Source organism: Pinus tabuliformis, chromosome 6 (genome assembly GCF_031772625.1).
Source record: "Pinus tabuliformis cultivar Carrire ecotype Pingquan chromosome 6, CPIR1, whole genome shotgun sequence".
In the NCBI taxonomy this organism is placed as follows: domain Eukaryota; kingdom Viridiplantae; phylum Streptophyta; class Pinopsida; order Pinales; family Pinaceae; genus Pinus; species Pinus tabuliformis.
In genome coordinates, this window is record NC_142292.1 from 129,171,568 (window position 1) to 129,184,450 (window position 12,883).

Consider the following 12,883-nt stretch of genomic DNA (forward strand, 5'->3'; position numbering starts at 1 on the left):
GACTCATTGGAGTAGGTTTCAGAAGCATTTGAGCATTGTTAACACATATTTTTACACTTTTGAGCATAATAGAGAGGCCCAAGCCATTGGAAGCTGGACCAAGGAGACATAGCCCAGGAGGGGTGAACTCCTTTATAATGTTCTTGTTGTAATGTGTTTTTGATGATTTTCTGTACATGTTTATGTTGTTTTTTAGTTTCTGATTTATGTTAAATTTCTCATAAAATTAACATAAAACTCTTCATTTCACTTCCAAAAATTGATGAATTCTTAAGCACAATGAAAACATTTTGTTTATAATATGAGGAAGATCTTAGCACTGCAAACTAATATTCTAAATCAGATCATTCCTCGACTCAACCAAACCCAATTTACTAGTGGTTAGCTTAACATTATAAGTTTCATACAAGGAATTAGAGTGGCCATCAATTGAAAAAACAGGGTATCACCGTCCCTAGTCAAACAGGTGACCAGGTTGATAGTATTGCTAGAAATCCCCATGGTTAAACGATTATGGGCATTCCCATCTCTGAATATGTAACTAGGTAGGTAAGCTTCAACCCCACCCTTTCATAGAGAACCCAAAGGATAATAATGCCACAAAATAGAGAGCCAACCGACCAATACCAACCATGCACAAAATATAGATTTAGCAATGATTAAAGGGCTCATGGGGTGACCAACTTTCATATACTAGAATGACCTAAGATGGATAGGTGGTGATTCCTCCACTGCTTCTAGTGATGGAAACATATTTCCTTTGACAAGATCTATCCTAGAGAGGTACCATTGATCTCCAGAGAGACCAACTACTACAACTATCGACAAACTAAATTCCCAATACGTCGTGTCCCCCAACACCTTGTGTATTAAATTCCTTTTCGAACCTCAAATGCTCAAACCCGTGAGGATGTGGCTACACCACCACTCGAGGTGTACATTGGTTGTATACATGGAAGCAGTGTGAATCCCACTGAGCCTCTCCTCCCTTCATTAACCCCAATCAGGGGGACTTATTCTCTATCCACCATAGTCGGATGACTGTTCTTAGCATCAGTTTCTAGGATTTGGTTGAGAGTTACTTTATCCTCTCCTATATTGGTATCTTCTCATGTGGATTCCAAATACTTTCCAATGTTTTGGCATCCCTCGTTAGCTAGGAAATATGTCACCTTATTCCCCTCTCTTTTAACATGGAATGGGATCAAGTAGTCAAATTTATTGAGGATTTATGCAATTGATTGAATTATACATGTTATTATCCAACTATGAATGATCTTCTCGTTGCTAGACCATTAGTTAAGTTTTTTAACTATATTGAATACGAGACAAGAGTCTCCTTCAACCACCAATTTTGAGTATCCTTTCTCATGTGTCAGGAGGAGGCATTTTTCTAGTGCAATAAATTATACTTCATTATTTCTAGCATATCCATATTTAGTTGTGTAGATGTATTTGGGTTGATTCTATCAGTCTATGATCACACCCCTGTATCCTGCTTTGTCTGGGTTTCCTTTATAGGCGCCATTAAATTTAAGCTTCAAGAAGCCCTTTGGGAGAGGTGAGTATTTATTCAGAGAGGGTGATGAAGGTATCATAATTTTCCATGAGGATGGAGATATCATTTGGGGGGCTAGGTTCAGTAGCAGAAAAATCCCAGTTTCGTGGGGGGATACCATCCAATCATCTTGATACCAACAGTCAACAAGAATGGTCTTCCTAATGTTTTGGATAATTCCTTTCCAAACTGTCTCCAGATTATGTCTTTTATCTCTAAATATTCACCGATTCCATTCTTTCCACATCTCCCATAGGAGAAAGCCTACTAATAATCTTCAAGATCGATTTAGAACAAGGCTCCAAAATATACCTTTCCTCCAGTTGTCAATTGTCTCTATAATGTTGTATTTGTCTCTATCTTTATCGTTGAATAACTGCGCCAATTTGTCCCATAGTTGGTCCGTGTATATGCACTAGTTTAGAAGGTGATCCATATCCTCTCCTGACAGTCCAAAAATGATATAGAAAGAAGGGTCATTGCACATCATTTTTGAAGTTGGTCCCTTGTGAGGATTCTTCTTTTGCAAGTCAACCAAAGGAACTGAGAGAACTTGGGCCATAAGTTTTCCTTCTATGTTTTTCTCCATAATGATATTTGTCCCTCCTAAGGCTCCTTAGAAGCCAGTTTGTAAGTTTCTATGATTATATACATTCCTTTTGTTGAATAACCCATCTAAGGATATTCGGTCCCTGTTGAATAGATATTTTCCGGGAGTGAAGCTCCTTCCTCTTGTTCTTCCATTGAATGGTATCCAGAGGGTTGTCCCAATCCTCCTTTTCCTTCCAAACCTTCCAATTGGGGTCATTTTTCTCTGTTTTCCAATATTGTGCTATCGTGCTACATCTTTGGGTGCTTGTGAAAAGGAATATGTCACCAAAATCTTGTCCGCTGAAAAATAATTTCTCTTTTCTACCAAGCTTCCTTCCACAAGAGAGTTTAATTACCATCCCATATTTCATAGAATGTGTGGCTTCTAATTACATTGTGGTTGGAGTTCACTAAATTGCACGTGGATGAGCTCTCTAGAGTTTCATTTTGCCTTAGTTTTTCCACTTGTGTACCACACATTCCGTACTTTCTTGTCCAAATTTCTTTCCAATGGTCAGATCCACCCATAAGCCATCTCCACCATAGCTTGGCTCCTAACACTTTATTAAGGGTATCTAGATGTCTCAGACCAAGCCCTCTGACACTCTTGGGTTTCATCAAGTGCTTTGAGGAAACTAAAGCCCCTTTTTTGGCATTTTGTGCCCCGCTCCATAGGAATTTTTCGAAAAAATTTGTCATGGAGTTACACACATTTTTTTGAGCCACCATCCTGATAATTGGTAGATGGGAATAGATCGTAGAACTTCTTTCAAGAGAACTACACGACTTGCCATGTTAAAGTCTCTGAACACTCATCCACTAAGTTTGTTTTGGATTTTTTGGACCACCTCCTTCTAATAGGACACCCTATGAGAGTTTAATACCAAAGGTAATCCCAAGTATTTGATGGGCAGGGTTCCAATATTTAACCCCAGGGTTCGCGCCAAAAAATATTGAATGGAATTCAAAGTGTTGAAGCAGAATATTTGGAATTTATCATTATTGATCAATATTCCTAAGGCCCACATAAACTCTTGAAGAATTTCTTTTAACCTTCTCACTTCAAATAAGGATACCTGGAAAAAAAGCATGATATCATCAACAAATTGCTGGTGGGTAAGAGGAAGGTCATATCCCCATAGACAGAGCCCCCATATTTGTGACGATTGAACCACATTGCCAATATATCCTCCAAGGCCTTCCACAACAAGGATTAACAATAAAGGAGAAACAGGGTCTCCCTAACGGAGGCCTTAGAAGGATTAAAAGTTTTGGAAGGTCCATTGAGCAAGATTAAAAATATGGGGATGGATATGAGAGAGAATATCCATATAATCCATCTTGGATCAAAACCATAGGCTTCCAGGATGCTAAGCAGTTAAGACAAACTTATATGGTCATAGGCCTTCGATAAGTCTAGTTTAATCATCATCCATGGGGTTTTATATTTCTTAAGAGAGTGCACCACTTCGTATGAGGTAATAATTCCATCCAAAATATAATGACCTTCTATAAACCCACTATGCTATGGTGAAATCAGGCGATGCGATGCAATAGAGGCTTCAATCTTTTTACCATGACAGTGGTCATGATCTTATAAATAAAATTTCATAATGTGATAGGGCAGAAGCCACTGGGATTCTAAGAATGTTTTGATTTAGGAATAAGAGACAAGAAATTAAAGTTAAGACTAGGAGTTACCTTTTGAGTCATTCAAGATTCCTCCACGACATCCAAGATGTCCTGTCCATTGAAGTGTCAAGTCACTTGATAGGATTCTATAGTGAATCCATTTGGACTAGGTGCTTTATTTCAAGCCATATGTTTCACCACTTCCTCAACTTCTTGAAGGGATATCACCTGCATCATAGCCAAGTTTTGGTCCCGTATGTACCTGGTAATTCTGTGAATTATTGTCATTTTATCAATAGCGGGTTTTTGACAAGAGGGCCTAGAAGTGATCAGTGAGAAGATCTTTCATTTCCTCATGTTGGGTGACTCAGTTTTCTTCCTCATCTTTCAAAGGGAAGATGTGATTTTGTTGTTTATGTTTGATCATTGCCTTGTGAAAGAATATTTTATCCCCCCTGCTCTCCGATTAGAATTTTGTTTCCATAATATTTCCTCATATTTCATTCTTTATTCTATTTGACTTATCACATGTCCCTATTCAATAGACAACTCCTTGGAACACCCTGTGGTGATTATCCCTTGTTGGAACTCTTACATTCTTCCTTGGAGGATTCTTTGATCCAAAAGAATATTTCTAAATTACTTTTGGCTTCAAAGTTTTAGATGTTGTTTTATTTCTTTAAGCTTGAGTTAGAATGTGTTTATATAATTCCAGCCACATACCGTGCTTACTTTCCACCAGTTCTCCATTTTTCCTACCATGGAAGGATCTCATAGCCAAAATGATTCAAATCTAAAAGACTTGTTCCTTTGGGCTATCTTCAAGTCTAGCTCTAGCCTGATCGACCAATGATCTGATCTTGAACATGTGAGAATTATCACTTCTAATAATATATCTATACTTACCAGTTTCTTAGAGGCGAGGAATATTTCCAGGTAGGATGCAACTTGGTGTCAACCTCCCCTCCTATTGTTCCAAGTGAAAATCCCGTTATTTATTTGGATATCTACTAGCCTCAGGTCTACTATTAGATCACGAAATGTATCAGTTTTTGGATCCAATTTATTGTTGCCTCCTCTTTTCTGTTCTAAAGAAAATATAAGGTTGAAGTCACCTCCTAATATCCACATCTCCTTGGGTTGGATATTATTCAACTTTGCTATATTTTGCAAAAACTTTTCTTTCTCTCTTGGAATGTGAGGACCATAATTCGTAGAGATTTTGACCCAGTGTTTGGTGCCAATATGTCTAAAATTACCTTAGAGGATTATGGGCAAGCTAATCCATTTTTCGAACATTATTTCATTCGTATTCCAGAGGATTACAATTCCTCTAGTGCTACCTATTGCATCCTAAGATATTACTTCATAATTGAGCTTGAGCTTGCTTACTATTTCTTTCAATTTTTTCTTCTAACACTTTTGTTTCTAGAATCATCATAATCCTCGATCTCTCTTGTTTTATTCGATCTCTAAGATATCTTTGTTTGCCTCTGCTATTGAGGCCTCTCATATTCCAGGAGATTACTTTCATTGGTAGGGTTTGTTGATTTGATGGAACACTGGTGAAAGCAATAACACTCTTCCTGAGTTTACTAACAGATCCCCAACCATATGTATTGATTCTTGTAAGGTCCCTTTCCTCCTTTCGGCCTTTCCCCTTTGGGCCATGATCTGGTCCATTATCACATTGGGGATTTGAAGCTCCCTGCTGCTCCAATCGCTCTTACTTTTGTTAAGCTTGGAATTTCTAAAATGTTTCTCTATATAACCTTTTTTCGTCTCCCAGTATGAACCGTTCATCCAGGTTCTTCCATTCATTCAGCAATTTTTTTAGTACTACCTCCTCTGTACTAAGCTCCTCTTCTACACCGTCTACATCCATATTCTCCTTTTCCTCCGTGGCCTCACCCTCTTCCTTCTCTTTTGGCTCCCCTTGCACTTTTATTTTATTTTTGGAATTCCTTCTCTAGGGTGCCATTATTCCTTTTGCTTGCTCTTTTTTCCCATGCTCCCTAGATTCTTTGTTCATATTTGCCAGGACTTCGAATTTATTACTATTGGTATGTCTCCTAGGTTGGATTTTTGGACTAACTTCAGACTGGGTTTTAGCATTTCTTTTATGATTTCTTACCTGTTGGAAGTCATCTTTATGCTCTTGAGGCTTAATCTCTTATGTTTTACTTCTTGCTCTGTGTTAGGTATCTTATTGAGCGGAAAATCTCTAAACAGGTAGCCATATTCATGGCACCTCCTGCATCTGAACAAGACATGCTCATAATCGAGTGGTTGCTTCCATACTTCATCTTGGTACTCTAGTTCGATGTATTCCAGAAGAGCCTTGGTGATGTTCATATAGACGTAGATTCTGGTGTAAAATATATGGTATCCTTTTCATGTGGTGTCTGCTACTTTTACGAATCTTCTTATGGTATTTCCTATTCACTTTGAGATTTTAGTATTCGAAAAATCCAGTGGAAAGGAGAACAAATGAACCCATATTAGGGTTTCCATGACATTTCCTAATTTGGGTTGTAATATTCCTCCCAAAATTTCATAAAAAGTCCCATATTACAATAGAAGTAAGGCCCGTTTATGAAGGCCCTCTCCTTGTCTTCCAGGTTTGTGAAAATTACTGTGAAAAAAACTCGAGCCCCCTGCTTTAGATCTATGTGAAATTTTGGTTTCCATTTCTGATAGATCCATTTGATGATATCTTTCTCTGATGGCCAAATTCCTATAAACTTGCATATTAATGCATGATCTTTCATAAAATTCTGGTAGGATTCCAACGTATTATTCATAATGACGAATATTGGTTTCATTGTGGCTCTTGGCAAACAATAGCCCTTCATCCTTGTTTGCCACTTCTTCCCCCTCACAGAGGTTTCCTTTTCTCCTCCCACGACTTCATGATCTGTCGCCGCTCTATTTTCCTTGCTGCAATTACTGGTCACAACATTCTTGTAGGAGGATATCTCTCCCCTCCTTCTGCTTCCACTCATTCCTTAGTATCAGTGCCTTTGATTGGATATTTTCTCAGGGTTGTTAATTCAGTCCTTTGCAACTTTTTAGACTTTGTAACCGTCATCCACAAAATAGATATAAAATTTTAATTTTTGAAATATAATTTAATTATTATTATATTATATATATTTGTTTATTTAATCTTATAATATATTATATTTAATATTGTTTTAAGAATAAATAAATTAATTTACATTATAGTTTATTTTTATCGAATTTAAATTTATCGTAAAAAATGAAAATAAAAATTACAAAAAAAATTATTGTCAAAAAAATACTCAAACTTAATTTAATCAACATAATCTAGATAACAACATCTTAATAATATACACAATCTGATAAAAGACTTTTTTTTTCTCATTTAATATCATTAAAACTGTCAACATTCCTAATCAAAATTGTACCTAAATATTTAACATACATCAATCAAGTATAATCAAAATTGTACCTAAATATTTAATGTACATCAATCAAGTTGTTGCATGTTAAGTATTGCTGCTCTACCATGGGTATCACTGTTAACAATGACAAAACAAAAGTTATGATTATCAAATCCAAGAAGGACACTTACGCTAATTTTATGTATGACAATAATAACTTGGAGGAAGTGTCTTCTTACAAGTACCTAGGAATTGATATTCATCACAAGCTCAATTGGAACTATAGCATTGAGAAAAGGATTAATGGGGGGTGGAAAGCTTATTTTGGTCTTGAAAATAATTGTAAAACAGCAAACCTTGTAATGTGGGATAGAAAGAAGTTCCTCTTCGAAACTTTAGTCACTCCTGTTATCTTATATGGATGTGAGGCTTCGGGTTGCAGCATCTCTAAAGAATCCTAGAGAAAGATTGAGCAAATACAGAAGCGTTTTATAACGTATAACCTCAAAATTAAAAGCAATACACCATATCGTATTCTCCTTATAGAAGTGGGTCTTTCCTCTATCGAGAGCCTAGCTATGACTAGGCTTTTGTTGTACAAGCACAAACTCAATAACATAGGAGACCATAGACTTCCTAAGCTAGCTTTAAATTCTAGCCAAAGCCACCTAAGGCTCAAACGGGGTTGGTATAAAGACACAAGGGCTTGGTTAAACCTTTGGGAGATCGACGAGAATGTTGCACTGCAAAACATTAATAACATTAAAAATATTGTTACTTCTAAGTTCAAAGAAAAAACATGGTGTGAGAAAGATTTAGCAGCTAAAAGAAAATTAAGTTATTATAAGGAGGTCATCAACCCCACCATAGATGATCAAAAGTATCTCTCTGTTTTAACTAGCTCAAAGAAGAAAATTAATATAGCCAAGATTAGAACGAACTCTCATGAGCTCCATAGTGAAACGGGTCGTTGGGCAATTCCTAAAGCACCATGGATGGAAAGGATCTGCGATCTCTGTGAGAACATGAACATCAAGGATGAAAATTAGTGCATCTTAGAGTGCCCTGCGTATAGCCATATTAGAGCTCAGTTTCATAATCTTTGTTGCAATACTCACCTTCCTAGCCTTTTACGATGTCAAAATTAAATTATAGTGAGCTTGGGAGGCTTCTCTCCAAGCTTTTTGAGTATACGAATAAAATCTTAAATCAAACTAAATAATTCGTTTCTTTAGGTCCAATAGACCAAAGTTTGGTCTCAATGGACGTTAACCGCCATCATCATCATAAAATAATTATTAATTAAAATTTAAATCACTCATTATAAATCATTAGTGTCAACTTAAATACTTACACATCAAAGTTACGGTTACAATTTTTTTTTGTCAATCCCTTTTGATTGATAAATGCAAAAACCTACGCATCAAAGTTACCATTACAATTTTTTTTGCCAATCACTTTTGATTGAAAAAAAAAAAAAAAACAAAATCAAATTCCAGTCCTGTAGAAGAGGAAGGACAAAACCCAGGCACGGGACCATGTATGGGCTGTCACGTTCACGAGCCTGAAGTAGCAACCCATTCTCTCAAACATTATTTTTGGCAGCACCACTTTAATGCCAATTGCTAGAAGTCATCATCATTCCCCAAAACCAAGAGCACTCTCAATGATATTTATCGTTAAACATTGTACTACAATACTTAATACTCATTAAAATTATAATCTGACCTTTTCACTACAATCATGCAATGTAAACAACGGAATTCAGAGTACAATTCAATTTTGATTGTTTTAAGTAGGCCTAGCAAATATGGGAAATGCATTTTCAGAAGATCGTTGGATATTACCACTTCAGTCTCATAATCATATTATTAATAAAATGATTAAATTTATCGACGCTCATCCATTGCCGGAGTTTCAGCTTCTGCTTCCATTTCTGCGGCTCCTACGACTGCAGTCCGTACCACCGTCAGCCGTTTCTTCTTTGCCTCTCTTCCTCTTGTGCGCCATGTGACCTCCGGCCGATTCATTTTCTGTACTGGAATTGAAAGAGAGGGGGAAGTTAACGACAGCCCTGGCTCCGCGCATTCTGAAGGCGGCGCGGTCATATGCCAGAGCAGCCTCTTCGGCGGTGATGAAAGTGCCGAGCCAAATTCTGGTCCCCTTCTTGACGGGGTCTCTGATTTCAGCTGCGAATTTACCCCATGGCCGCTGCCTGACTCCTCTGTAGTGCCTGGCTCCGCTCATCTGCTTCACCTCTCCACTCTGCTCTTCCCGTGGCTGTGGCTTTACCTTCACATTTACGGCCTCTGCTCTTCTTATAACTGCGGATACAGAAGAAGTAGAAGAAAAGTGTTGTGTGACTTCATTGTTATTGTCTTCTGATGTGGATTCACAGCTGCAATTTTGGCACAAGCCGCTGGCGGTGGCAGTGGCAGTTGCGTGGATATAATCCCAGGTGGCGCTGGTGATGACTGCTGGCGAAATGGATACTGAATATGATGATGTGTAATTTTGTGGTGGGTGATGATCCACTACATCTTCAATATCTAAATCGTCCTCCACATCATCCAGCAAATGGTGACGAATCAACTCCAACATATTGGTGCTCTCCGCTGCTCTAATCTCCATCGCGCTTTCTGGCCAATCTTCCCATTCAGATGGATTCATTTCCATTTCAATCGACTGTGAAGGAAGTGAGGAACATAAAGCACTGGTTTCCGTTTACCATTGGCGAAGTAATGGAGGGGATTATAAAGCAATCGTTTCCATTTCCATTTGTGGTACATACAATGCATCATCATTATCCTGGCAAGTTGCCCACGCGTGCTTTTTGAATGGACTTCAAAGTTGAACCAACTGCAGCCGCCATCGTCACGGCGCCATTATTTTTGGTCGACTCTTTACACTGTATTCGTCATCTAGTCACTCTCACTCTCATATATATATTAAAAAGTGAGTCATCTAGTCACTCAAACTTATTAAAAAGTGAGTCATCTAGTCACTCTCACTCTCGTATATATTAAAAAGTGAGTTTTGATTTTTTTGGCACATGGTAAGTGAGTCATTTAGTCACTCTCACTCTCGTATATATTAAAAAGTGAGTTTTGATTTTTTTGGCACATGGTATGGATAAGTCATGGTTTTAGTTTAGTTTTGAGTTTTTAAGCACATGGCATTTATAAGCCATGGTTTTAGTTCATGATTTACAGATTAATTTTTTTTATTTTAAAATGAAAATAAATTTTCATGGATAGGAATCTTTGTTCCATATTACATACTAAAAGTTTTATAATTAATAATAATAACAATACAGTTATAATTTATTTAGTTTTTATGATTTTTGTAATTTTAGCAAAGTAAGATGTATTATAAAGTAAATGTTTTGATGCTTATTATAAGCATCAAACAATAATAAACATCAAAACACTTCATCATACATCTCAAGTTGCAAAAATTAAAAAAATTAAAAAAATTAACTAAATTTTAATTCTAATTAAAATTATAATAATTATCATTAATTATAAAAAAAATAATATATAAGATGAATATATATATATATACATCGTAGAAAAAAACCTGTCACGATTAGATTCTCCTCTATTTTATTGTGGACATTTTGAATATGTAAATAGACTTTATTATAATACTATCGCTTATCAATATTATAATAAAAATTAACTAATCTATAACTTTAATTAAAATGATAATACTTATCAATAATGATAAAAAAAATTAATATATAAAATAAACATATATACATTGCAAAAAACTATGCAAGAAGATTCTTAACCATGTAGATTCACCTATGCTTTATTATGGAGATTTTTGTATATGTAAACATGCTTTATTACAATACCATGGCTTATCAATACCACATGCCAAAAAAATTATAACTCATTTCATATGATATTTGTTTAATTAATAAATTTAATTAAAAGAGAAAAAAAACATACTAGTTTGCAAATAAATCATTTGTATAATACTATAAATATTTGAAAATATTCTAGGGAAATTTAATCCTTACATCCACCTAATAATTATTGATACTTAAATTAAAATTCCAAAAACTTATTTCAAAATGAAAATTCTTATAAACATAATTTTATACCACATAAAATTATCATAATTTTACAAATAAATATTTTATAATTTTATATATTTTATTAAAAAAATAATATTATAATGATGATGATGATGATGATGGTTAACGTCCGCTAAGACCAAACTTTGGTCTATCGGACGTAAAGAAACAAATTATTTATTTTGATTTAAGATTTTATTCTTGTGCTCAAAAAGCTTGGAGAGAAGCCTCCGGCTCAGTATAATTTTGACATTGTAAAAGGCTACGAAGGTCAGTATTGTGACAAAGATTATGAAACTGAGATCTAATGTGGTTGTACGCGAGGCACTCTAAGAGGAAGTGGTTTATGTTCCTATTCTCACATAGATGGCAGATCCTTTCCATCCATGGCGTTTTAGGAACTGCCAAACGACCTGTTTCACTATGGAGCTCATGAGAATTCGTTCTAATATTTGCTATATTAATTTCCTTCTAGCGCCAGAAATATTGATAGTGTTGGACCCACCAACATTTATGGGATCACCCCGGTATGAAGTCCCAACTAGACCTAACACCATTTGGTGTGGGAGTCCCATCCAGTATGATGGCTCGGTTTTCATCATCTTAAATATTTGCATCAACTCTTGCTTGTCAACACATGAGAGCGGTTTGCTTTATCTTTGAGTAGCGAGGTTCGCGTGCCCTGTGATTTCTAGTGTTACTTGTGTCAACAATTCTTTCACCGTAGAGGGAGAGGGTGGGAGTGAGTCCCAAGTCAGATGGGAGGAAGCTCCAACTCTGTTAGGAACACACAACACAATAGGACGTGCATAGCTGCCAGAGGAGCATTCCACGTGGATGTGGCAATCACACACACAAGGAAAGATAACATTTACAACACACAATGAAGGATTCCGCGTGAGTGTGACTATTGTTATAGAAAGTTTACGTGAAAGGTATGTCTGATGTCCGAGGAGGCAAACAACATGGGAAGGACATCATTAACAGCTCGGACAACAAATTTTCATTAATTATATGTATTACAACAATTGAATGAGTTCAATTGTTAAACACGAGTTAAAGCAACATGCACTACAAATGTTCAAGATTAATCTTACAACAATTACAACACGTGTGAAAACGTGTTGGCCTATTAGCAGGCTTCTGAATTAAGCGAAAGTTCCAAGACACAGTGTTACACCATACATCACTAACCTCGTGTGCGGGTTGTTGGAGCCACTACTTACTTCTCAAAGAAAAGACTACAGCCTCTCAGGGCTATGTGGGAGGAGCTGAGGGGAAAATTCCTTTGCATGTACAAATGAGGGGGTATTTATAGCCAAGGGTGAAATTGACCCTTGTGGTTGTTCAACTTCCCTCATGACTGTTAGACTTCTATTACCTTTCAACCTTACATGACTCTTGATATGACAAGTGGGTCTCTTGGACTTCCACGTTACATTACATCAATTTTCATTATGGCCCACAATAGAGATGTGGACGACATGACTCATGACAAGACTCGACATGACAGTGCTGGGATGTTCGTGCTGTTGCCGGTGCATGTCGAGTTACAGTGCTACTGAGTGATGGATGTCCTCATGGTGTGTCACAGCTTCACCTCCGCATGGC

The 12,883-nt window shown here is 36.5% G+C and overlaps 1 protein-coding gene across 1 annotated transcript; it reads right to left on the bottom strand.

The window, feature by feature from the left end:
• Window positions 1–8,880: 8,880 nt before the first annotated feature.
• On the bottom strand, window positions 8,881–9,919 carry LOC149257692 (uncharacterized). Its single transcript, XM_089370063.1, has one exon. It carries the CDS (start codon window positions 9,862–9,864, stop codon window positions 9,106–9,108), a length of 759 nt encoding a protein of 252 aa, XP_089226189.1. The 5' UTR covers window positions 9,865–9,919; the 3' UTR covers window positions 8,881–9,105.
• Window positions 9,920–12,883: the final 2,964 nt, after the last annotated feature.